Source organism: Rattus norvegicus, chromosome 15, assembly GCF_036323735.1.
Source record: "Rattus norvegicus strain BN/NHsdMcwi chromosome 15, GRCr8, whole genome shotgun sequence".
In the NCBI taxonomy this organism is placed as follows: Eukaryota; Metazoa; Chordata; class Mammalia; order Rodentia; family Muridae; genus Rattus; species Rattus norvegicus.
The window spans coordinates 19,033,293-19,060,644 of record NC_086033.1 but is presented as its reverse complement, the minus strand read 5'-3'; the positions used below and the strand labels follow the sequence as shown (position 1 = coordinate 19,060,644).

General features: G+C 48.6%; 1 protein-coding gene and 1 long non-coding RNA gene across 5 annotated transcripts in view; one reads left to right on the top strand and one right to left on the bottom strand.

Annotated features, from left to right (window-relative positions):
• Fam107a (family with sequence similarity 107, member A) lies at positions 1–21,919 on the bottom strand. 4 transcript variants are annotated; one of them, NM_001025129.2, is given in 4 exon segments: positions 1–2,468; positions 3,171–3,327; positions 4,701–4,875; positions 14,016–14,064. In NM_001025129.2, coding segments are annotated over 3 exon segments (435 nt in total). In that variant the 5' UTR covers positions 4,871–4,875; positions 14,016–14,064; the 3' UTR covers positions 1–2,360.
• LOC120096928 (uncharacterized) overlaps positions 14,387–27,352 on the top strand; it is a 74,264-nt gene continuing 61,298 nt past the window's right edge. Inside the window, exons 1-3 of the long non-coding RNA XR_005493870.2 lie at positions 14,387–17,160; positions 17,743–18,003; positions 18,183–27,345. This is a non-coding gene — a long non-coding RNA (uncharacterized LOC120096928). The remainder of the gene's footprint in view (positions 17,161–17,742; positions 18,004–18,182; positions 27,346–27,352) is intronic.

The window sequence follows — 27,352 nt, the reverse complement described above, 5'->3', positions numbered from 1 at the left end:
ATGGCTTTACCAAACAGGGATTTATTTTTATTTACATGGAGTTTGGAGACGGGAAAGCTGTTGGCACTTGCTTGGTCAGACGATCAGATCACAGGGTTTGTGGATCTTTTGGCCTTCCCTCAGGTAAAACATGGTTGCTAATGGTCCAGGCATGACATCCTCAATCAAGAAGGGAGAGGCCAAGTGAGGGTTTCAGGAAAGGCATGAGTTCTTCTAGTAGCTCCTGTAGACTTCCACTTCAATTTCATTGGCCATGCCTGGTCACATGCTCAGCCAAACCTACAGAGTTGGCTAGGAGAATGAGAATCTAGATTTATAGTCACAAAGGCAGTGAGAGAGACGGAATTGGGACTAACAGATTCACAGAGTATCAAGGCCGCTACTATGGTTCCCCTGGAAGACCTGCCTTGAGGCCTCTTGTACTTTGGGGGTGTCTCTTTCATACCTTGCCATATCTCCTGGGACTGCCAAGTCCTTTGGGCGGTCCTACTCTATCCCAGAGGCCCCGCCTGTTCCTCTTTACATGTCAGAACAGCAATGGACCTGTAAGGGGAGAACCCCCAACCCTCTATTTAGGAAATACACATCTTCAGCATAATACCTCACCAGCAGATACTTAAGACAGCTTCACTGCATTTAAACCATCGTTTCTCAACCTGTGGGGCATGACCCTTTCATGGGAGGGGGGGGTCACACATTAGATATCCTGCATATCAGATATTTACATTATGATTTTAATAGTAGTAAGAATACAGTTATGAAAAAGCAATGAAAATAATTTACTGTTGGGAGGGGGTTCACCGCAACATGAGAAACTGCATTAAAGGGTCCACAGCATTAGAAAGGTTGAGAACCACTCATTTAGACCTTCAGAGTGAGAAAAACACAGAGAGTCTATTTACACATCTCCATTCACTGTCAGACCCTGTGTCCATCCCACCATCATTTCTTGGAGGCAGATCCACTGGCGCCCCAGCAGGGAAATCCGAGGGTCTGTGGCATGAGAACTTGTGCTTGTCTGGCCATGTTGTTCCCACCAGCAAAGGGCTTAAAAGCTGAGTCATGGATTTCATTCTTCAGGGGAAAGGATTCAGGCCTGGCTTACTCTGTAGATCTTTTAAAAAATGGCATAGGAACAAAAGATTCAAGTATTTGGGTGTTGTGGAGGAAGGGGACTTTGAGGAAGAAGAATGGGTGGGGAAGACCCAGACTAGGGGGAGGGGCAGGGTCTGAGGTGACAGTGCTGGCAATATTGACCTAAGAGTCTACTCCATCACCATGGCAGTGGGGTCTTCGAACTAATATATATATATATATATCTTTGCAGAGGAAATCATTGTATAGTTGCTTTCCAAAACACTGTAGAAAGCTAAGGTTATTTTTGGCTAGAATTGTATGATAGTGTGGTTACACTAGTAAGAAATAAAAATTGGCAGTTACAATCCCCTGACCAGGCTAGGGTTTCTCTCTCTCTCTCTCTCTCTCTCTCTCTCTCTCTCTCTCTCTCTCTCTCTCTGTGTGTGTGTGTGTGTGTGTGTGTGTGTGTGTGTGTGTGTGTGTGTTGGGAATACTATGGATAGTGAGTAAAGAGTTTGGGTGGCTTTAGAGGAGGCTCTGGGAAACTCCTGGTCAGGGAGCCAAGAAAGTTGGATATTTCTAATAAACCACTCTTGGCTGCTTCAGCCTAGCTATGTGTTCAAACCCATGTCCTGGACCATGGAGTATGTTATACATGTAGCTTCCAGGGACTGATCACAGGACTCTCTGATTTGTATTTACAGTAACTTGGCAACATGCTGTTCTAGGCTAGAAACCGGAGCTCTGAGGTGAAGTATGGTTTAGGGAGGGCAGTGGGGAGGAGAAATAAAAGCCAAACTATGAGGCAATCGGGCAAGGCCTAAAAGGGCGTGGCTTGGGCCCCTTCCCACCCTTCCTTGCTACAAACATCTGGTGCTTTCTTTGCTCATTCTGTGATTTCTCAAACAGGTGGCCTTAGGTTAAGCCGGAGTTGAGCTGTTTCCAATGCTAGGAGCTGAGTTGTTCCAAGAAGTAGGCCTTATTGGGCAACTGAAGCAAAATCGAGGGACACCTGGCTCTCTTCCTCTTCTGCGGGGAAGTCTCAGTGAGTCAGATCAGGAATGGCACCTCTGGAGGTCTTTCCTGGTAGTGGCTTCCTCTTGGTGCAGGAATGCTAGGTGCTCAGAAAAGTCCAGAGACTTTTCCTGTGGGGTGCGGGGGGTTTTCAGTTTCCCAGGGATAGCTTTCAGGTGTGCCTTGCTAGCATCATTGTGGGCTAGGGTCCTCAGGTTCAGGAGGGCTGGGCCAGAGCAAGTGGCAGGAGCTGCTGAGTGGAGGAAACTCTACAGTGCTCTCTCTTCGCTGGTCAGGGTGGTGATTCTGCGCAGGTTTTCCCGGACTTTGATGAACTCAGGGGCATGGTCCTCTTCTCTCTGTGGTGGGTTTTCCAGCTGGAGCAGAGAAACACAAGGAGTGAATTTGCAAAGTTGGTTGGGGATGGGGTTCCTAAACCCCATGCTATAGTTGGACCCAGGGTCCTGTCAATGGAGAAAGCCTGGGGTGGGTTTTACAAACCATTCCAAAGTTGGGATGTGTATCAGGAGAGTAGACACTTGAAAGAGAGTCAAAAAGATAAACCTAAAGAAACAAACAAACAAACAGATCTACCCTCACGTCAGGAAACATTATCAAAACAGTACGCATGAGGAAATCCCACCATCTCTGAATGTGGGGGTAGGGTGATGTGCAAAAGAACTCTCAAGGGCCAGCCTGGGGTTTTGAGGCTGAGCCTGTTCCTGCTCTGTAACCGGTATCATTCTGGAGAGTGCTCTCCTCTCCCTTAGTGGACCTCATCTCTGCCACTCTCCAAGTCCCCAGCCAGCCCTCCCAGGACACAAGAACCCAGGACTCTCAGTTTACCCACATGGGGACAGTAAGAGCCTCCCACCTATAGAATAGAAATGCCACCTGCTCTCAGAGCAGGGGTGATCAGCAGAACTAACGTCCAGGATGTAGATCTTATAGGAGGCAGAGGGTCTGAGAAGTGTTGCCACTGGAATAGAGTCACACAGTGGGCAGAGGTAGATTCTTGATCCCATGCTGGCCTTTCTCTTGGAGGAGGCTCAGACTGGAGCTGTGTGCCTCCTACCCACCTGGTTCAGTCTCTGCTGCCTTCTCAGCAGCTCCTGCTCGAAGGGGCACTGCATCCGCTTGGCCTCCAGCTCCTCCTCCTTCTTTTTGATCAGCTGATTCCTGCGACGGTGCTCCAGGACCCGCTGCAATTCTGGTTTGCGGTCCATACCCAGGCCCCTGGGGGTGGGGGTGGGGGTGGGGGTGGGGGGAACAGTCAGAATTTTTTCCTAGCCTGGCCCTGACTTTTCCTGTGATACCAATCCCAGGCCGGAAGGGGACGCTCTCACTGCCCCATGCTATAGAGAAAGGCACAGCAGGGCAAGCGCAGGTACAACCAACAGGTGAGTGAGAATTTCATAACAGGCTGCAGAAACTAGGTGGTTGCTGGATATTTTATTAGAGCTTCTGATGACGGAAATGCTAGTCTTCGTTCTCTTAAAATTTCATGGGAATTAATTTCCTTACAAAGATATCAATTTATTCCCATTTTACATGCCAACTTTTTTAAGTCCAGGAGACAAAAAGCAATGCCTGTTTCTCAGTTTTCCTTGATTATCAGTCACACGTAACAGCCTTTAAAGTGTTTCTAATGTTCACATTTTCCTATTTGCATATTAATCCCACTCGTTTTGTTTATCCTTTCCTTGTAGACTATAGTACAGGAATACATGAATATTTCATACTGTATCTCTTCGATATAATTTATTTATATTGCAAATATTTCAGTTTGCTTGAAGCTGTTTTTCATCGTGGTGGTATTTTTGATACTAAAATGAATGACTATTGCCGAAACAACTGAGAACGTGAAAATGTTACAGTATTAATTGGAAACAAACCCACCAAGAGCCTCATGTGCAACGGGTATCTGTGGCATGACTTAGAACGGAAATCACACCAGCTCCAATATAACAACCAGACGGCAGAGGGCGCCACGACGGTCCACCAGCTTCAGGCAAGCCAGGAGATCAGGATCCTCACAACGGAGGATCTTACGCTGGCTATCCCGTGATTACTGATCACAGACGAGCCATAACCCAGTTTCCCCCTTGGCCCTTCTGTTTTACAGCCATGGTCTTCCCCAATAGATGGCTAAGAAAGGGCCATCACCAGTTTTCTCTGCCAATATAACCCATCTACCCCCGGGGTTGACTCTTGCCCCTGCTTTGGTCTTTCTAGATATCATCTCTTCCATGAAGTCATATAGATAGTCCCCCTATCCTAGAAGCCCCTCTGGGGTCCCACATTCATTTAAAGCATCCAGCAACTTTCATTCCCCCTGGGGAGTGCAGAAACTGGGTCTCCGTTTTATTTGTATCTAAGGGCTGGGCGTGATACCCTGCACACAATAAGTATTTAGTAAATTTATGCGGCATCTAAGCACACAGAAAGTAGACAGAGCTTCCAGGTTCACACAGTTTCTTCTGGGGACCCTGTTGGGGCTCCAGGCAATGGGTTTGGGCCACCCCTCCCCCCCAAGAAGAATCTTCCTAAGACCAGAAGGCCTGTGCAGGCAGGGTATTGCTGGGCCAGCCATCTGGGTGCCATCCTACCTTTTGTGGTTCATAAGCAGCTCACGGTGCAGCTCCTGATGGCTTCGAGAGGCCTTCACAGGGTTTAGCAGCTTCTTGGGTTTGATGAGCTCTGAATTCCACTCTCTGTACTCTGGCCTGGCCATGAGTCCCTCGATGTCAGCCCGCTCCCTCTGGATCTCTGAGTACATGGAGGCTGTAGCGATGGGAGGTAATGTTACTTCAAATATGTCCACATCCCCTTTGGGACACAGAGTTCTCACAGAGACAGTGGCTTCTGAGCAACTTGGGTAAGCTACCTGACCATTGCTGTCTTGCTTTCTGCCTTCTGTTGTGGGACACAGACATCCCACCAAGGTAAAAAGCTTGTTGTGATTATTGGAGATGATGTTCATCTGGGACGTGGGGTACTGAGGTGCAAGGAGACCTAGGCTCACCATAGAGGCTGTCATGGGACTGGGGAAATGGTTCATTCAGGGCAGAGCTTGCAACCTGAGTTGGAGTCCCAGCAACCTGGGGAAATGCCTGGCACGATGTGGGAATTCTAGCACCGTGAGGTAGACGCACGGGGAGCTCACAACCAAAGTGCAGATATATGGTCTCTGGTGGTGCTTGGTAGTTTTGTGTCAACATGGCATAGCAGCTAGAGTCATCTGGCAAGGGTGGAGGGAACGGTGGGGTGGGGCAGACCTCGGTTGAGAAAATGCCTCCCTAGGCTGGAGGCAGGCCTGCAGGGCATTTTTCTTAATTAGTGCTTACTGTGGAAGGTTTTAGCACACATGAGCAGTACCATCCCTGGGCTGGTGTTATTGGGTGCTATAAGAGTGCTAGCCTCCTGTGAGCAAGCCATGAGGAGTAAGCCCACTGGTGTGCTGCACCTCTCCATGGCCTCTGTATCAGCTCCTGCCTCCAGGTTCCTGCTCGGTTGGAGTTCCTGTTCTGGTTTCTTTTATGATAACTAGTGATGTTCAAAGTGTGAGACAAATAAACTTTATCCTCCTTAAGTTGCTTTTGATCATGGTGTTGCATCGAAGAAAGAGTAACCCTGACTAAGACACTGACAGAAGAAAAAAAAAAAAATCCCAACAGCAAAAGGGACTATGAGTTTCTGCTTTCAACAAATTTGCATAAGAAAATGAAAAGGTGTGAAGTGTGTGTGTGTGTGTGTGTGTGTGTGTATGCATGCACTGCAGTGCATGCATACGTGAGCTCACATGCTTGTGTGTAATCTGTAGCAGTTAAAGACAATTTGGATAAATGCTATGGTAAAAGGAAATAACATCCTTTACTGTCCAACTTTCTAGCCATAGTTCTGAAGTTGTGGCAGAGACACAGTTCGCTGTTCTCCACACCAGGGAGTAGTCTGTGAGATGCTGTGTCCCTTTAACAAACTGTTGTCTTGTCTGTCACACTCGTGGGTCCCACTTCTACCAAGTACCTGGATATTTGTCAATGGACTTTAGATTTAGACAGAAAGCCTTCTCTGCCATAGACAGCTCCTGACACTTGAAATGCTTTAGAGAGAGGGAAGGGGACAGGAGAGGAGAGGAGAGGAAGGGGGGAGGGGAGCAGAGGGGAGGGGAGCAGAGGGGAGGGGAGAGGAGAGTTCTATAAAAACAAGTCATGGGAGGACAGCTGCTACCTGGCTGTTAGCGATGATTAGCGGTTCAGAATGATTACACTGAATATTAGGTGCCTCCCTTGTAGGTGGGGCTTTCAGAAGCTCCCTAACCTCTTTTCTGACAAAGGTCTTTCTGCAAAGCCTCGGCTGGTGCTGGCCCTGTAGCTTTCTGTCTACCTTCACGGTGCTAGCAGGACTAACCAGTGTATGTGTTGGCCGACCTGGCTGGTAGGGTCGAGCCTTTTCTGTGTGGTGAACATAGGCAGTGTCTGGTGTAATACACAGTGAGCACTCAGTAACGCTTGTTGGTAATTTGTGTTAGGTAATTGAGGAGAAAACTTTTGAGGCTTTGATCTTGGGGAACCAGAGCCCTAAGTTGGTTTCCATGTGACAATGGAGTTAGCATTGTCCCCACCCCACACCCTGAGATTCCACATTCTCTGTCTCTCTCAGCCTAGGTGGGCCTTGAACCTTATATAATTGAAGATGACATTGAATTTGTAGTCCTTGTGCCTCAGCCTCCAATCCCAGCAATGGAAAACTATCAATCATTCAAAGGTATTTTGGCGGCAGCCAGGTGAAGTGTGAGAGTATCTGCCTGCCTTTTTGTAAAAATCGAAAACATTTTTCCATACAATATATTCCAATCACAGTTTCCCTCCCCGCCACTCTTCCCCACCTTCCCACCCACCCACCTCCACGCCTTCTTCTCTCTCTTTAAAACACAAATGGGCAAATTAAAAAAAAAAAAAACAAGGAGCCCAACCGAATCAGAATGAAAACAAAGAAAACAAGCACAGCAGACACATACGCTCACAGACATGCATACACACACATCGAAACCCATAAAAACACGGAATTGGAAACCACAATACAGGAGCCAAAGACCAGTGACAGACAGACACACCATACACACACACACACACACACACACACACACACACACACACACACACACACACACAGCAATCAATAAGAGATAAAAACTCATTTTGTTTCCCTCAGCCTGCAGTTGGCCGTCTACGCCAGCTTCCCTTAAGCTTCCCTGGCTTCATATGCCCAGGAGATCCCGCTGCAGAATACTAATTTTTCTTTGGCAAGCAGCTGTCAATTGGAGCTGGCCTTCTGATTAGGGATGGGAGTTTGTATCCATTTCCCCTCTCACACTGGGAGGCCATCTAGCTTGGACCTGTGCTGGCATCTGCTTTTTATTGAATTTAGCATTCTTAGAAGCACTTTGGAAATGAGAATTTTAATCATTTCCTTTCTCTCTCTCTTCCTCATGAGGCGGTTTCTTTTCAGGTTTTATCGTAATTGTTTTGATTTTTTTTTTTTTTTTCTGGAGCTGGGGACCGAACCCAGGGCCTTGCGCTTGCTAGGCAAATGCTCTACCACTGAGCTAAATCCCCAACCCCAATTGTTTTGATTCTTAAGAAAACGATTGTGAGGTACCCTGGTTATTTATTTGCTTTGGAGATAGGATCTCTGTAACCTGAGCTAGCCCCAACATTGTGCTATAGCTAAGGATGACCTTGAACTTGTTATTCAAGGTCTAGGCCTATGCCACTGTGCTTGGAATCAAACCCAGGGCTTCATGCATCCCGGACAAAGTACTCTACCAACTGAACTACACCCCCAGACCTCTCTGGTAAATGGGAACACTTGAAAATTACCATCTTCCTCCCTGCCCATCGAGAGAGCATAGTTTTTTAGTTGATGGGGTCCTGTCTTCTGGAAGCCAATATATCAGAATGCCTTGATGCAGATTGTATTTTTGAGATCCCTATTTGGTATCTACTGTTACCGAGTTCTCTGATCTTCATATGAACTCTCTGTAGTACTTCCCATGTCCTCAGCTCCTGTCCTGTCCAAGCTGTCAACACACCACACTTCATATCTCCTTGACTGGCCATTGGCTGTGTCCTCACCCTCTTTGGGCCCCAAGCCTCCCAGTGCGGACGGAGTACTTCTCATCAGCCACACCACCTTTAGAAGAACTCATTGTATGTTGCTAACATGCTAAGACTGCAAACAGAAGCAAGTTACATAACTTTTGGGGAGTTATAAAAAATAATATTAAAATGTAGTATTATAGTTATCTAATAGTATTTTTAAGAAGACATACCTATATATCCAGAGAAACAATAGGAGAGAGATTCAGTTGTGTGGCCAGAATAAATGCACAGAATTAAGAGCTACTATGTATTAGGAACGACCACTGAGAAAGTGTAATTAATGTATGTCATGTATTCTGCAGATGTTTATATTCCTGTCATTCGCCAAGTATTGTGGTAACACTAGATACCCAGAGCCCTGCTCTGAAGATTACGAATGGCTGAGAAAAAGGACCAAGTTCAGCCAGGAGCTGGGGAGGGTCAATATCTGGGCATCCGGAGGGAAGAGGAGGCTGCTCCAGGCCTGGGGGGACAGCTGTCTGGCTCCCGCACCTTGAACAAGCTGGGTCTGTTCTGGAACCACAAAGGCACATTGTGCCCAGAGTGGCAAGCTCTGGTGGTGGAGTATTCCCTGTGAGGGTGGACAGTTGGCTTCAGGTCCGGGAAAGGGCGAGGCAGATTGGATTTCTAGAAGGTCATGCCGGCCGGCAGCCATGTAGGGGAAATGGTCCACAGGCCTCAGGAATTTTTATTTCCTTCACTTCCAGTATGTCGCTTCTGTTTGCCTCTTAGTCTCCTGTCACATTCCAGAGAAACCTCAGGTTGACCTGGCTGACCTCCTTCGCCCGCAGGCCACCCCCTCGGGAAGGTGTGATTTCCAGGGTGACTCTGAGAATACTTGTCTGGTTTAAACCTTCTGTTGCCACTGTCTTAAAATATCTCATACACATTGGAGAGGAGCCCCTCATTTTGTCCTGGGCCCTGAACATGGGGTCCCTTCCACATCAGGTCCATCAGTGGCCAGCCCTGGCGAGCCTCCGAGAGGGCAGCCAGAGCTGCTGCCTTTGCCTCTCTGAGTGCTGAACTCGTGTGTGTGTATGTGTGTGTGTGTGTGTGTGTGTGTGTGTGTGTGTGTGTGTGTGTGTGTGTTTGTGTACAGAATGAGGAAGAAAGGGCTCATGGGAACCCTTAGGGTTTAAGAACTGCAAAGTGAGCCTTCCAGCATTTAATTATGATAGACAAAGCTTCTGTGTGAAAGGTTCTTGAGAAGGTCCTGCCATGAAGATACTGTTTAAGGGAGGATTTGGAGCTCTGTGGTCACAAGCTGCCTTACTGCAGGTGCAGCCCTGGTTGTCAATAGGAACCCTCTAATCTTGGGCATCGGACCAGGCACTGCATAACTTCAAAGCAGAAAAAAAAATCTGGATTATCCTGGAGGTCAGGCGGGGCTTCCTGAGGTAGAAATCTGGAGTTACTCCCAAGGCTTCTGGGGTTCTGAGCAACCTAACACTATTCAGGGTGTGGTCACGACAAGGCGACACCCTGGTCAGAAAGAACAGCGCTGAAAGAAAACAGGCTGGCAGGGGCAAGGAAGGGCTGATAAAAGAGGAGTCCCGTGGCTTATGGCTTTAAGGGGAGCTTAGAAGTATTTGACATTCACATCTGGATTTGGATTTTAGCTCCGTCCTCAAACATTGAAGGTTTCTGTACAGACTCATAGGAGTCTGATGCTTGCCCACACCACTGCAAGTTTCTATACTGGAATCTGATGATGCCTGCCCACACCACTGAAGGTTTCTGTACAGAAGTCTGATGCTTGCCCACACCATTGAAGGTTTCTGTACAGGAGTCTGATGATGCTTGCAAGGCTCTTGGCAAATGCCTAGCACTTTGTGCCTAGGTTTTGTGCTGGTTCCCAAGGCTGCTACAGACGGCAATGCAGCTTGTGAGTTGCACTCTCAGGTCTCACCTCCCGTAGATTAAATTATGAATAATGGCCTAGAGTTGTAGTGTGGCCATCTCATTAGCTGCTGTTGCCCTTAAATATATCCTGATCCTACTCTCTTACTTTCCTTGAAAAAGGAAATTAGTTAAGTCACTAGACATTAACCTTGGCTCCATGTTGGGGGTCCTCGGGGCATCGAATCCTACCTTAAAAATTCCAATTCAGTTGGCTTAGAGGTGCAGTCTTTGAGAGGTTTGAAAACTCCTGGGTGATTCAGTAGGCAGCTGTCTTTGTAAGGCAGGAAGAAGGAGGGAAGAAAGGAGGGGGCAGGAAGCATTCAAGCCTCTTTGCTCTGACTAAGTAACTCTAGCTGGCTGTGGCTGGCCAGTCACTACAAGCAGGTCTGGTTGAGGGCATTCTTCTTAGGTCTTTAACCCAGACATCCTCCTCTAGAGAACTGTGGGACAGTGAAAGACACCCTGGTTCTCAGTTGAGGAGATTTGAACCCTGGAGACCCTGAAAGGGCCAGTAGGCGCTTTGCCTGACTCCCAGGAAACCAGGCTGGTCACTGGCCCGCAGCCCTTCATAGATCTGTGACCATCTGTCACATAAGGGAAACACCCCAAGCTCCTTCACAGGTAGAGGACATGACCATAGGTCAAGTAGGCTCAAGACAGATCTCCATTATAATGAGATACCTAAAGGTCTGGAGACTTAGCCAATGAACTTTCCTTCCAGAAACTCTTCCCTGAAAAAGATATTTAATCCCAGGCCCACTCTGAGAAGTGGAGTACAATTTTTCTCATTCCCTATCCACCATCACAATAAATGCCTTGAAACCATGGACTACCTCTTCTTATGGGATCCACGGTGGCAAGCCATTGAGAATCCCTTCGCCTACAGAGCCAGTCACCTAATCTCCCATAGAAGACTTTCCTGCCCTCCCAGCTTCAGCCCTCTACCAAGCCCAAGCCTGATACCCAGGACAGCCAAAGACTTCCCAGCAGGACCAGTTGGAGCATCCCCCCTCCTTTTCCCCCTCTGCCCCTGGCTAGATCGGCCCCCACTCTGTTTCTGCAGCATCCCAGCGGTGCCTGGATGCCCAAGAGCCTAAGAACTGAAGGCTGCAGCGTCCTGTCCTCAGACGGTGCTTCCCTACCCTGGAGCAGTGTCCCGCAGCTTCCCACAGTCTAACACCCACCTGACGGGTCAAACTTCCCGAATCCTGCCTCCCAGAGCAGCCTGAGCCCTGTGACAGAGCAGAAGGACAGAAGTAGGCCCCCTACTCAATCCTACAGAGAATCATGGTGACTGAGGAGGTTCTGTTGGGCACAGAGCTCTGGGACCAGAAGGTTTTGGCTAAATGAGTGGTCTGTATGTCTCTAAGAGGGTCGAAGGGTCACAGGGATAAGAATACAGAAGAGAGACCGGGGCCTCTCATTCTTCACAGGTTCTGTTGGTAACCCAAAAGGTCCCAGGGTTCCTTCCTAAAGACTGAGTCTGGTTCTGGGTGTGCACAGACTGGTGGGAACAGTAGCTTCGATAGCAATCCCTGGTCTTTCCTGGGCAGTGAGGAGAGAGCCGGAGGAGAATGATACTCTTGCTACAGGGTGAAGTTTACACTGAGAACAGCTGCAGGAACCTGGTTACTGCACAAGATCCTTTCATCCCCCTCCCCTTTTTAGGAGGGTTTCACATATCCCCAGTTGGCCTCAAACTTGTTACATAGCCAAGGGTGACCTTGAACTCTTGATTGGCCTGCTTCCACCTCCCAAGGGCTAACACTATAGGCATAGCCACCATGTCCCATTTATGGGGTATCATCGATCCATCTCAGGGCTTTGTGCATGCTGGGTAAGTTCTTGACCAACTGGGCTGAATCCTTATGGTCTTCTTGTCACTTTCTGACTGCATTCCCTCTATCTTCAATGTTCTTATTGTGTTTCTGGTCTATCAGTTACAACACATGACACTGGGTCCACAAAGTGTTCAGGGATTAAAGCAAAAGAAACAATGTAACACATGATCTTAGCTTGTGTGGCCTCAAGCAAACAGCTCCTGCGCTCTCAGCCTCTGACCAGTGGAGATCATGGCCACCTCCCGTCCCCTCAGGTCATTAGAATGTGAGACCTTGTGGTGTGCACACTGTAGTTTGTAGACTACCTGGCTGAGTAGGCAGACTGTGAACCTCTTTCTTGTCCTGCATGTTTTGGAGTGAGCACGGGACTTGGTCTGACTCTCATGATTATCTTGAAGGCAACTCATTTTGTAGTTGAAGAAATCAGGGCTTATCAAGCTAAGGTACACGCCAAGTACTTAGCAAAGCCAGGATTGTTGGACTCCAAACCTAGTACTCTTTCTACCATAGAACTGTCTCCTAGGAATGGCATGTTTTTGACTCAACAGAACCAATTTACAGCCCTTTGCTCTCTCTCTCTCTGTATACTCAATAAACCCCTGTGAAGAGGAAGGCTGAGAACATGATGGCCAGAGAACCAGACAGTGAGAAACGCAAGCACTGCCCTGCTGCTTGAAGCAGCTTTTTCCTGTCAGGCCTGTGGCCAGGTTTCAACCCCCAGTTCCTCTAAACCTTTCTGGTTCAGCATCAGCAGGGGGGCTTTGAGAAGCACTGGCAAGAGAAGGAGAAACATTCAGAAAAATGACAAGCTGGCTGCCACATGTCCTGCTTGCTCTCTCCTCCCTGTGGGTGGTATGCATTTGTAGCTCAATGGCTGGCCAGTAACCTAAGAACGCATTTGGCAACAGCTCTAGGTCTCCCTGCAGACTCAGGTCAATCTTCTTCGTCTTGGAGCCACCTATCCATTTAGGCAAGAAGGCTCCAGACTACTTCAGGTCTTGGTCCCCTGGATCCGTTTCACCAGAGAAAAGAAAGGTTGGATTTGAAGGGTGAGGCCTATAGGGTCCATAGCAAGGCTGGGGATTGTGCCCTGCTGTTGAGCAGGAAGCAGCGTGAGTGGATGTCCCATACTGCTATCCTTGTGATCTGATGACAGCTGTTGCACCTGGCAGCTGGCTCAGGGAAAAATCACAGCAGGGGTTGCCAGACTTCACAGTGAGGAAGCCATCAGGACCCAAGCACCCAGAAACCCATGTGTGTGGGAGGACTGTTTCAAATTTAGAGCCCATCCCACTAATAGCAGCTTCCTAGTGACAGGCAATCCCCTGATCCCTGGATCCCTGATTTCTCTAGTCCCAGACTGGCCGTGTACCACGTGATGAAGCCAAGTCCATCGGCAAGGCGGGAATCACCCATAGCCTGCATTCTCAGTACAGGCTGAGTAATGAGCTATTCGTCTAGTTTCCGACTCAAAACTCTCAATAAACTGAGAAGGTGGGCAACCCCTTCTTAGGAACAGACCTCAGAGACGTCGTCTGATTTCTCCAGATCACATAGCCAGTGTGTGAGGTAGCCAGAATCCGAGCTGAGCTTTGGTACCCAAATCCAAGTTCTGTGCTTTTCTCATTGCATATAGAACCTGGACTATCTGCCGATTGTGTCTATCTGTCCTCTATTAAGTGAACCCTCCTTGCTGACCCTACATACCCCTACTGTGTGATGATGGATTTAAGAGAGGCTGTAGCAGATGTTAAATTCCTCTCAGTGTTTAGAAGTAAAAGGTCAACCAGACTGCCGGGTTGTAACTGAGAGCCTACTTAACCCTCTATCTCCCACCCCCACTTCACATCCCTGCCTCTTCTCACCTCAGTAAGGCAGGGTCCCAGTACCTACATTTTGAAGGGCTTAGTTGCTGGGACAGCTTGCTCCGATGCTCTTAGGTCATCTCCTTCCCACCACCTTCTCCTAGAACACACTCAGCCTAACAGATGTGAAGCAGAATAGATCAGAGTCTTACTTCTCTACAGGTCCGGGGCTGTGAGCTCCTTGGCAGTGTCTGGGCTGCGAGGTCCTCTGCAGGTTTCAGACTTAGGGAGTGCTAAGCCAGTCCCAGATGGCTGAGGCAGCCACCCCCAAAGGGCGGGCCTTAAACCCCCAAGATGGGAGGCAGTTTTGCATTCCCATTTATTCTGATAGCAATGAAAAAGAACTGTTGCTATAGAAACCGTTATTTTACTTGGTGAGTGGCCGTGTCCGAGACTCAGAACACCATGTCCAAGCCACCCTGATTGAGAGGCACCAATAAATACCCGTGTTGTCAGATTGATGAGGAATATGACTCACACCAAGCTTTGTTCTGAACAAGGCGGCTCCTGGCTTCTGAGGAGGAATTTCCCTTGTTTGTATGGGAGGGAATTCCAGCACTTCCCCAAAGGAGGGGAGGGGAACCACGCTTCCTGCTGCAGTGAGGGATTCTTTAGAACTTGGCTCTTGGATACTAGCAGGGAGAGAACTATACCCAGACAGTTCTTGGCAGCCCTGCAGGCTTAGGTGTAAGAAACATTGTGAAGTGAAGTGGTCATCTACAAATGTGTTGGGCACATGGACAGCCAGAGCATTTGGGAGGCAGAAGGAGGTAGATCTCTGTGTTCAAGGCCAGCATGGTCTACAGAGAGAGAGAGTTCCAGGATAGCCAGGACTACACAGAGAAACCCTATCTCAAACAAACAAACAAACAAACAAACAAACAAACTTCACACAATTAATTTCCACAGAAGAACCAGCAGGATGTAGTCCAGGAAAAGGGCAGCGGATAGATTTGTACCTAGCCCACTCTGATCCTAGTCCCTTCTGTACTTTGGCTTTCCTGTGTGTGTTGGCTGCGCGTGACCTCAATGAGATGGTGTTCATTAAAGCAGCCTTCAGAGAACTGTCATGTGCTAAAGGCAGAGCCCCAATGTGCATGCCTGTGCCTGGCCACAATGAGAGTGTGCGCAAAGAGAAGCTGTGGGCTTGGGCAGAACCCCAAAGCCAATCTAGGTGCTTGTAGATCAAAGGCCTTCTCTGCACCTCTGAACTAGCTACTGCTCGAGCCTTGGGCCATTCTGTCGTTTGGCATTATTCTCTGTCCCCCAACTGAGGAAACCAGCCTCTGCCAGTGAGACTAGGCCTGTACCCCAGTTTACTTTCTCATGGAACTTTGGTCGGTCAAGAGCGATGAGGTTCAGGTCACACACATCACAGGTAGGCAGACATATTCCACACGCAGTTTGAGTTCATTTTGGCCCTAGGATCTGTTCATGTAGTCAATATCTAATATGTATGTGTATATTTCCTGGCATGTTCTAAGTGGGCGTATGATGGGAAAGCAACAGAGAGAGACAGTACCCCTGTTCTCAGGGGATCCACATTCAGTGTGTGTGTGTGTGTGTGTGTGTGTGTGTGTGTGTGTGTGTGTGTGTGTGTGTGTGTGGTGTGCATGTGTGTGTAGTGTGTGTGTGTGACAGTAGATAAAAAGACATACAAGAAAATGTCAACCAGTGATGTATGACTGTAGAAAGGCTGAGTAAGGAAGGGCAGTGACTGGAAGCTTGGGAAAGGTGGGCGCAGACAAGGAGTCATTGCTTATGTGGGACAAATGTTTAGGGTGAGCACAGCTAGTGTCAAGGCTCTGGAGTGGGAATGAACTGGGAATGATAGAGGGAGGCCAGTAGAGCCAAGGTGGGGAAGGACGGAGATGGTGGAAGGGCCTGAGAAAGGGAGATGCAGGAGGGACCACTCTGAAGCCACAGAAACTTAAGAGCCACCCATTCTTGGGCATGAGAAATGCTCTAGGAATAACGTGTAGTACTCTATGTCTATTGCTCCCAAGTCTGCCTTTCTGGAAATCCCTGGAATAGTGGCCTCCCCCAGTTTCCCACCCTGGCTGCTCCATTTTACTCCTGGCCAAATAGGACGACAGAAGTCTCGTATGGGCTGGGGGTGTATCTTAACTGTAGAATGCTTGACTAGCATACAGGAAGCCTTGGGGTCTATTTCCGGCATTGCATAAAACTGGGTGTGGAGGTTCATACCTGTAATCAGACGATCCTCAAGTCCATCAGCTCCATAGCCAGTTCAAGACCAACCTGGGCCACATGGAATCTTATTTAAATTATTTGATTATTTATTATTTGATTATTAAATTTAATAATCAAACCAAGGACTTGTCAAATCGCCATTGCTATGCCTGCTCCCTTTATCTTATTGTACAAAGAAGCAGTTGGGCATGTCTTGGGGGGGGGGTTGGTGGCCCATCAGAACTGACCTTGGTGCCTTGTGACAGCTGAGGATCTAAAAGCCCTAAATAAGGACCTGACAGCTTCTACTCCTCTCCAGAAAAGACAGAAGCCCACATCCCAGTCCATTCTAGAGGAAGTGGCTCTGAGAGTCCCCATACTGGCCACTCCCTGTTCTAGAAAGTCCTGGTAGCTGGTTCAGGACAACAGATGGCCAAGGACAATTAGGCGAGAAACCTCGAGGCAAGGTGCCATTTTCTCTGTGCAGTCATAATTCTCTCTGTTGCTCCAACTAAGGCTTTTGCCAGAGCCCAGCTTGGATACAGACCCAGAGGCTCACCCACTAGGCTGGCAGGGGCCTTCCCTTATTCTTAGGGATCCTGACTTCCGTCCCAGTACTGAGCTGTTTGCTATGGATTAGACAGAGGCTCAGTGTGAAGGCTTAGTTTCCAGATGTGCTATTGACAACTAGTCATGATGGCCTTACCCTCAGCAATAGATCAATGGGGTCACAGTTGAATGGGCTGTCAGAAGGGAGGGAGTAGGTCTCTGGGAGAGGGTGACTTTGGGTACATTTTATCCCTGTCCCACACCCTTGGACTCCATGTGGTAAGCACCTCTACCATGTTTCTGTCTTGTCATGGTCTCAGAAGCCATGGGAGCTGTGCTCAAAAACTACAGCTGACCTGAAGACATCCAAAGTATCCATGCCAGGAGCCTGCAGTGGTTCTTCCTGTCCTGTGTGAGCGCTCATGACACTGCACAGGAGATGGGCAATCAGAGACACCACTGTTCAAACCACAACTGTCCACAGGACAAATAACGGCACCTTCCGTGGGGTGCAGCCAACCGGCATGTCAACCTAGAAAGGATGTGCCCTGCACGGTAGGGAAAACATGTAGTATCACCCCCCCACCCCCTTTTAAATGCATACATAGAGAACCCATTTCTGTGTAAACAAATCTGTCAGCAGTGGTCAGTTCTAGGAGACTAAATCTCAAATGGCATAGCTAGGTATGACTGGAGTATGAAAACCAGGATGGGGGTATGCTCACAGGTGACCAGTCAGAACTTTCCATAGGAACCTAGACAGGGGAGTGAGTGCGTATGTATGTGTGTCTGTCTATCTATCTGTCTGTCTGCCTGTGTTTCTGAGGCTTGAAAGCAGGACCCTGGGCATGCTGCATAAGTGATTTACCTCTGAGGCCCTCCCAGGCCCAGGAATAGCGATTTTCTATACGCCTCTCAGGAACCCTTGGTATTTATATTTTCAAACTACCCTCTGATAAAATAAAGTTATAAGCCCTTGTTCTTTTGTTACTACTCTGTAATGTTTGTGGCTTAATAATGAACAAACCCATCTCTACATCGCTTCTCCTCCTCCTCCTGCTCCTCCTCCTCCTCCTCCTCCTCCTGGTCCTCCTCCTCCTGGTCCTCCTCCTCCTCCTCCTTCTTCTTCTATCATAGGAAAGCACCTGACTGAAATCAGCTTGAAATCCTGTGTGGGCACCTATGTTCACTTGTAATATGGAAGGACAGGACTTATGAACCTGTCAGGAGTGATCCAGAAATCTTCAGGGTTCAAGGTGGAGCCGCTGCCTCTCTGCTCCTTGCTTTTCTTCTCTTTAGAAGTTGACGGGCAGAATTCTCACTCAGCCCCATAGTGGGCTGGGGGGACCGAAGGAGACTGCCACGCCTCCCTGCCGCACTCAGCCCTGGTGCCTGCTAGTATGAGAGGAAAGTGTCCTGAAGACGGGGGTGGGGGGCTGGGGTTGGGGGGGGTAGGGTGGGAGCGTGGGGAAGTGGGGTGTGTGTGTGGGGTGCGGGGGGGGGGGGATAGGTTGAGTGCGGTCATTCCCTGCTGTGGTGCAGGGAAAAATGTTCCAAACAGCTTTCTTTCTTTTCAGTCTAGTTTACTTCAGTCCAGTAGCATCAAAAGCAATTCAGCTGGGCCTGCAAACATCAGAGAAGTTTCCACAGCAACTCGAAACTTCTCCCTTGGCCCTGTGTTTTGGAGTCTCAATCTCCAAAGAAGCCCACTGAACAGTCCCTGGATCAAAGTGGCCGCCTCTCTGGCTACTCTGGACATATTCTGCTGAAAGGACCTTGGGGGACACGGCGGGGCGGGAGGGGGGGAGGAGCTCGCTGGCGGTAGAGCTTGCCACGGAGCCCACAGAGAGATTGTAAATTGGTGAAGAGTTGCCTTTCCAAGTTTGAACTGGGAAATTTTTACCCTGGAGGAAGGGATTTCAAGCGTGAACGCAGGAAGTGGAGCAGGGCAACAAGAACCAAGAGTCCTTTTTTTTTTTTTTTTTCCTGAAAGCTGGCTCTGAACCTGCTGCCACTGGTTTAGTGAATTTGGTCTCTAAGAGTGATCTTACCCTTATTTTAGTTTTCTTGTTGTGAGAAAAGCTAGGATATAGTCTCATGCTCTCTCTCTCTCTCTCTCTCTCTCTCTCTCTCTCTCTCTCTCTCTCTCTCTCTCTCTCTCTCTCTGCTTATGGGCATGTTGAGAAGATCATAGTAAGCCATATAATTTCAGAATGCCCATGTTGGTAGAGAGCAACACTTCTAGAATTTGAATTTCAGAGAAGCAATGGAGTTGTTCAGTACAACCGCATCCATTTTACGTCTGGAGCTATTTACAATAAAGTCTTCCTATGAGGTTCAAATCGCACCAGGGTCCAGACTTTTCTTCGTTTGTTTTGTTGTTTTATAGCGTAGTGCTCCTTGGTAGCGGTAGTGGATTGGAGGTTTTCTGCCCCCTGGTGGCTAACGAAGTATACACCACTTGGGGTAGTACCCTGTAATTTACACTGCAGGAGAGAAAGAAGCCTTTTTTCCTATGGTGAAAGTAAAACTTGCCAGGGAGACATTTTTCAGAGGACGATAAATAGCTTTTCAGGTATGAGTAAGCATACGTTATATCACAGAGAGAGTCCTTCCAGGCACAGAGAGAGAGAGGTTATGAGTATCTGGTGCCAACCTTGATACCAACCCTGGATCCGTGGCTGGCTGACTTTCAGCTAGCCCTCCTCAATCTCTAAAGCGGGGCATTGTTCTGATGAACAGAGGGCACAGGACATGGAAACCTCGGGGCCCAGTCGGGCCACCTGCCAAAGTGGCAGCTACTATCTCAATACCACACGTGACTGCATCAGAGTTCCCAATCAAGTGAAAAAGATTGGAAATTCATTAGGAAGCAAACGAACAGGTCAGCTCTCCTGGGGGGGGGGGGGCGAGAAAGCAGCTCTTCCAGTGTGACTAGTAGATGGTTGTGGCAAGGAGGATTATGGGGCAAACTTTTGATTCTTGCATTCGTTGATTAGCTGTGGCTGTGCACATGGCTGTTATGGTTGCTTTTGTTGGAGACAGGGTCTTGACACGTCACATGGGCTGGCCTGGAAGTCGCTAAGCAGCCCAGACTGGCCTTAGGCTTGCAACGATTCTCCTGAGTGGCACTATAGGCCTCCGTGTTTTTCTAGTAGTGTACTCTTGGGTGAGGCTCAAGGCTGCTGTCCAAGGATACAGCTGCTCTCTCCCATTGCATACTGTATTCTCCTGGGGACATCCAAAGGGCACCTCACTCCCGTTCTCCTGTTTTTCCTTGTGTTGGACAGTAGGGGGAGCAATTCCTGAGTTCATGGCTGTAGATTTGAATCTCAGCGTCACCCTTAACTGTGTCTGTGTTGTCTTAGACAAATCGTGCTACTATCTGAGTTCCAGTTTCCTCATTTTCCAACAGGAGTGGGTATTGCTTACATCTCTAGGAGGAAGAAGTCATACCTGCTCTAACTATCAACACATCCTGTGTCCCCCACAGGGCGGAGTGCTTAGTAGAGGCCAATAAACATCAGATGGAGGAGTACAGGAGTGAACTGGGTTGGCCAGATGACAGGGACGGTGACAGTAGTGGATGGCCAGACGTGTTGCCATTGTTTCTGTCCTAGGGAGACAGGCTGACTTTGGAGAAGTAACCCCGAGTCTCAAAGTGTTTTCTCCCTCAGAGAAGGGCAGAAAGATGCTTTAGCAGACTGTGGGTGGCTGCTGCAGCTCTCTGGGGCTATCTGCTTACTAAGAGGATGTTTAGCGGGTCCTGCTAGAATTGTGGCGGTAGAACTGGACACTGTTTCTATTGAGTGCTTCATATGTAAATACCTAATCCTTAAGGAGGCCTCTGACTACGTGGGGTGGGGGTGGGGGAGAGGACGGACCGCCTGTGACCCCGGAGCTCTGACTTACCTGCTGTAAGCTGAGAAAGGCCAAATAGCAGTTCCAGCAAGAGACAGTGCAAGGCCTTCCTTTTAGAGATCGTGCAGCCAGCTTTTATGTGAAAGTTAACCTCAACATTGAGAACTGAAATCTGATTCCTTGATTAGGGGTTGCTGGCTCGACGACACGGTTGAGTTAGACCCTACCCCCAAGAAGGTGCTGTTGGTTCTGAAACCTTAGCCAGGTATTGTCTGGGGGCTTAAGGCAACCCTTGTTCAAACTGCTAACTAATTTGGTGGGCGTTGTCTCTCGCGGCAGGGGAGGGGCACGGCAACCCTGAGCTCTAGGCACCCTGGGGACCTAGGCAGGCGTCGCCACCGCAAAATGCGTTGCCGACCCAGCCACCTTAGTACTTCTGGCTTCATAGGACTGACCACTAGCTGAGACCCGCTTCTTGCCCAAGGCAAAAGGCAGTTGGGCAGGGGGCCAAGTCCCTTTATATTTTCGAATCACTTCCCCAGGAGGGCAATTTTCACCATCCCCCAAACCCTGACCAGTAGTTTAGTTTCTGAAGGAAAGAAACACCTTAAGCCCCCATTGAAGGCATTTTCTCCCTCTGTATCTATATCGCGATATTTTTCCAAATTATTTTAGCGGACCATATATTCATTTATTTTATTATTTGGATAAAAGACTTCCAAAGTGTGCCTATTAGAAAATACAATGCTTATCTGCGCATAAGCAAGCAAAAAGTTAGAGACGAACACCTGCCATTAACAAAATTCAAAAGTCCGCTGTATGTCTCCTTCCCAGTTGTGTCCACAGTCAGCAAATGCTTTCTGAGCTGCCTGGAGCACGCCGTTCCCTCATCATAGGCAACCACCCACGGGACAACCAGGGTCCCTGGTCCGTGGTGGGCTGGGCTCATGAATTTTCTTCATCCACCCCCCACCGGACTTTCCCCTTCTTTCAGACCTATCAACCACCCTCGCTGCGTGCTGAAAGCTCTTGGATTGGGGACCCTGCCTGGCATCAGCCCTGGCAGGGACCTCGCGGGATCTCTGCAGGCAGGACACGTAGTGTTGTCAGAAGTTTGTACTTGTGCACGCGCATGCGTTTCCGCACTTAGGAAGAGGGCATGGATGAAAGAGGAGAGAGAAGAAACGGAAGGACAAGAACAAGCAGTGATGAAGAAACGTCAAAGCCTTGAGAGATGTGAAGGAAGAAACCTGGCGCCAAGGAAGGAAGGACCAGGGGCACTGCTGTCTGCAGAGGGTGGTGGTGAAGTTCCCTCTTACCTGACCTGAGCAGCACCGCTCGGTAGAGCCCGGTGGCCTTAGCGGGCGGTTTGGCCCACTCGCTGAGCTTCTGCGCCATGCCCTGCGCTGTGAATTCCCACCGCCGAGCCTGGACTGAGGGCTTGTGCAGCGTCTCACTCGGTGATAGTGACGCGCCCGGCTGCTCCACCCGCCGGAGATCTGGTTACTGTGGGCTGTGTGAGACCCAGCCTGCTTCCCAGATCTGCGTAGGGTGTGCGGCCGTGTGGGAGGGCCAAGGGGGCACAGGCAGTCTCTGTGCCCAGGGACGCGGGAGGGTGTCCGGACACTCTTGCAGCATCACACAGAGTGCTGCCAGCATGGCCTCCTGCCCACCTCGCCCGGTTCTTGGCCACCGGACTCTGTGAGAGCTGCAAGCAGGTATGGGATTAGGAAGTGCCATTCCTGGGATCTGTTCCCAGCTGAGCTGGTGAAGAGAGGCCCAGGGTCCTCATCTGAGATGCGCAGAGATCCACGGTTCTTCACTCACCGGTTACACGGTGAGGCTTGGCAGGTGTAAGAGGAGGTGCTTAGAACCTGGCGGGTTCAGAGCAGACGCCATGCACCATACTTTCAAAGATGACTTGTGATGTGAGGATGTTTCTCACCTGGTAGAGTGCTCATGTGAAGCCCTGGGTTCGAGACCCAGCATTGCATAAAACCCCGGGATGGCGGTGCACACCTGTTACCCTAGAATTTAAGAAGCGGAGGTAAGGGCTGGAGAGATGGCTCAGCGGTTAAGAGCACCCGACTACTCTTCCAGAGGTCCTGAGTTCAATTCCCAGGTGGCTCACAACCATCTGTAAAGAGATCCGATATCTCTTCTGGTGTATCTGAAGACAGCTACAGTGTACTTATATATAATACATGAATAAATATTAAAAAAAAAAGAAGCGGAGGTAAGAGGATCAGGAGTTCAAGGTCTTCCCCAGTCTGAGGCCAGACTGGGCTACAAGAGAGGTGTCTCAAAACACAGTCAAGTAAACAAACACACCTCAAAGATTTGAGGGGTGCTGTGAAGCTGGGACATTGCTGGGGTAGAGAAAAGTGACTAGGACTCTTCGAGTCCGAACTGATTTCTTTTGGCTTTGTGATATCTCTTAAACAGCCAGAGAAGACCAATGGAAGGGTCGATGGGGCAAAATCCACCATGCGGTTGTGGAATATTTGAGATGTCCACAGCCTTGGTTACCCACTCTGCCAGCACTGGGCTGCTGGCAGATAAAACAAGGTGTAATCTGGCTCATTTACTCTTTATGAAATTTGGTGTCTTAGCATTCTGATTTTACAGAGGAGTGCTTCCCACCTAAGAAGTCCTGAATTTGGATTCCCAGAGCCCATATAAAGCTGGGTATAGTGACAAACATTTGTAGTCCCAGTGCCAGGGAGGTAGAGACAGATTTGTGGGTCTGGCTGGCCAGTGAGTCTAATCGACGTAGTGAGCTCCAGACTCAGGGAGACATCCCCGAGGATATAGCTCAACTGGTAACGGCCAGCAGGGACTCACTCAGTGGAAGGAGATAGTCAACCCATGCAGGTTGTCCTTTGACATCCGCACGTGACCTCCACAAACATGACACTTCCCTCCCCTAAAAAAAATCACTGGGTTTTTGGCCACAGAGAGGACTGACTGGTAAGGGTGAAAGTCTTCCCTGAGGAAATCACTATGATGTTTTGAACGTGTGCGTATTTACAAGAAAAATGCTCCTTTAAAGAGTTACTTATGGGGTTGGGGATTTAACTCAGTGGTAGAGCGCTTGCCTAGCAAGCGCAAGGCCCTGGGTTCGGTCCCCAGCTCTGAAAAAAAGAATAGGAAAAAAAAAAAAAGAGTTACTTATTGGGCTAGAGAGATGGCTTAGTGGTTAAGAGCACTGACTGCTCTTCCTAAGGTCCTGAGTTCAAATCCCAGCAACCACATGGTGGCTCACAACCATCTGTAATGGGATCTGATGCCCTCTTCTGGTGTGTCTGAAGACAGCTACAGTGTACTTATTATATAATAAATAAATCTTTTTTAAAAAGTTATTTACCTTTGTTTATGTGTAGTGGGTGCTTGTGGAGGTCAGTTCCCTTGGAGTTATAGACCAACGTGAATCATCCCATGTGAGTGGTAGGAACCGAACACAGGTCCTCTGCAAGAATAACGACTGTTCTTAATCTGAGTCATTTCCCAGCCCCTACTTATGTTTCCTAAACGACAACGATGATGATGGTAATGACGACAACAACAACAACTCAGATGTGTTAGCTTTTTTTTTCTTTTCTTTTTTTTCTTTCTTCTTTCTTCTTCTTCTTCTTTTTTTTTTTTTTTTTTTTTTTTTTGCTAACCCAAGGCAAACAATTGAAAGCAGGGAGGATTGATTTTGGCTCACAGTTTCAGGGACACAGTCTACAGTCCTCTGGCACCATCTTGTTTAATAAGGCTGAGTATCCTGGGGGGGGGGAGTATATAATACAGCAAAATTTGGTCTTGTGACTGTCGGGAAGCAGAAAGACCAGCCACCAATGACTCTAGGACACACCCCCAATGAGCCACTTGATCCCACATTTTGCACCCTCCATTCCAGAAATGCCACCAAATTATGACTTCATCAATAGACCAATCCACCCATGAAGTGAGTCCTGGTGACCTAACCGCCTCGCCAAAGCCTCACACTGACTGTTATGACCACTGGGAGCAAGCTTTGCACACAAACGCTTTTGCAGAGGTGTAGGGGGACCCTTCATATTTAGAAGAAAGTTAAGTCAGTACAAAGAGTTTCTTGTATTCCACACCCAGTGCCCCTGTCCTTAACATCATAATGTATGTAGGGCAGGCAAGAAAGGAACACGCAGCCAGGCTTGAGGACCTGAGTTCAATCCCCGGGACCCACATGACTCCTACCAGTTGCCATATGATCTCTACCAACATGCTCTGGCATGCACACCCTCCCACAAATAAATAAGTAAATAGTAAGTGTAACCAAGTGTACACGGATGAGTGTATGTGCCGTAGAAGGTTACTTGAAACACATGAACCAAGTCGATATACTTTTGCTAACTGATTCATCCTTTATTCATAGGTCTGTTATTCTTACCGAATGCCCTTCTCCGTCCTGGGACCATCTCCAGGATTCCACATAGTCTGCTGTGTTGTTGTGCCCCTTAGGCTCTCTTGCCTGTGACCGTCACAGTTTTTAGTTATTGTGTAGTTCCACAGACAAATCAAGGGAGGCTGCCTGTTCCTTGTGTGGCACTGCGGGATGGATAAGAGGGGCTGGGGTCCCCAGGGGCTTCCCATTTTGAGCATTGCCACCAAAGACAGAGAAGAGGGACAGTGTCGGGGACCAGTCAGGCTTCCTTTTGTTTGCCTTCACAAAGGGATTGAGGGCACAGGTAACGTCATCCGTGGAAGGAAATCCGGGGACATAGAAAAGGGACCTACTCCAGAGAGTTGGAAGGACTCACGAGCTTTTCTCCTGTGTCTCCCCACATAGAGCTGGGAAGCTGACTAGAACTCACACACAGCTCTACATTACAAAGACAGTGAAGTCCCCAGACCCGAGTTAAAAAAAAATGCCCTTCGCACACACACCTGCCAAGCTTTAAAAATGGAGAGCCCATCAGGAATAAAGCTAACTAGTGCCCCATGGAGCAAGGTGGCTGGGGCTGGCGGTGGTGCGGTGCCCCTTTGCTGAGAGGGCTTGGTGGATGAGTGGGTTCTTCACTCTAAGGTACTGACAGAGCAAGGAAGCTCAGAAAAGCCAGCTGGGTCTTCGCTGATGCAGTCCTGTAACTCACAGCCTTCTCCCGGGACTGTGCCAATTCACACAGCCATTAACCACTGGCAGACTGGCAGGTGCCAGTTCCACCCATGATCCTCAGAGGTCCTTCTTTTGCCAGGTGGATTGACATTTTTTGAGAATGTTATAATTCTGATTTCTTTAAAAAAAAACTGCGGAAATGTAAGAGTGTGGTTTCGTTTTAATCCCAGGGGCTGGGGTGCGGGGCTGCTCCGGACTTTCTGCAGCAGCTGGCTGTGATTTGCCTCGTGCCCTAGTAGACGTGTGGTTCTGCAGCCTGCAGATATCTTCTGTGATTGTGTGACATTTGGAATTCGAGGATCTTTCCACAGGGTACATAAATGCTAGGGACCCTGAGAGGCAGGGTGGTTGCTTGTTGGTCATTTAGGGAGGTTGGTTTGTTGGCAATCGTTTGTCAAAGAAGAAACAAAAGGAAAGAAATTAGATTCAGGGATTCCCTACCCCTTCCTCTTTCCTATCCAGTATTAGGAGGGTGAAACCTGGGGAGTAAAGGGTGGGGAAAAGAAGAACCCATAAAGTAGCAAAGACCAGCTACAGCCAGGCATGTAAAATACCAAAACACTGCTGACCACAGCTCTTCCTCAGTTGAGGCCATTTGTGTCCCTCCTGTACCTCCTGAGGCCACCCTCTGCCTCCTTTCCATCCCCTGGTTGCTGAGATTCTCTAGGAGCTGGTAGCTGGTGACCTCAATGGTCCTGTCCCTTAAACTCCCCCTTTTCTATTGTGCCACATTGTGTCTCCTACAGGCTAATGTCTCAGTACAACAGTGTCATAGTTATCAGACAGACATCCAAAATTCGGCCCCGTAGACTTGCCCCACAGCAAGTGACACTTGGGAAACTTTGGTTTATTTTGTCTTGTCTTTTTTCTCTTTTGAAACATGGCTGGCCTAGGTAGCCCTGGCTGGCCTGAAACTCTCTACGGAGAACTCACAGAGATCCACCTGCTTCTGCTCCTGGGTACTGAGATTAAAGGTGGGCACCACCACACCCAACATTTGCTTTGGTTTTAAGTATCTAAAAATTGAGGTTCAGCACATGTCCACAGAGGAGTGAATTTTGAGTGCTACCTCGGTGGATTTCTGTGTGCGCTCACTTATAACCACTTCCGGATTGGGATGTAAAACAGGCCCTTCCCAGGCAACACTTACTGTCTGCTCCGGGAGATGTAATTCTGCCCTCTGTGGCCTTGAGTCTTTGGCTCTGGCAGTAAGTATAAACACATTTGGGTTTGGGTCCGGGACCGGGGGCTCAGTTGGTAGAGTGCTTGCTCAGCATGCATGGAGCTCTGAGTTTGGTCTCCAGCACCATGCGAACTTGGCTTAGTGATGCACACTTGTAATGCCTGTACTCTGGAGATAGAGACTGGAGGATCAGCAGTTCAAAGTCGTCTTCAAGATCAGCCATGGCTACATGAGTCACTATTTAAAAGAAAAAAAAATGAACAGTACAATTTGCTGTTTGGGTTAGCTTTTTTTCTTGATAGTTTGAGTGTGTGGTTGTTTCTGGTCCATTCCTCTTTGCTGCTGCGTGGCTTTCTAGTTTATATAGTAACTATTCTGTGGCTTTTGGACAGCGCTAAAAACATCCACTACGAACTTCCTTGTACGGTGGCCGGTTGAGGGCACTCATTGGTCATGTGACACCTGACTGAGGCGCTATTGGCCGGTAAGGGAGGGGAGACACTGCCAAGGGTGTTTGCGGCTGTTTATGTAGGCCGTGCTCTGACATCTTCATCAGGTAAATA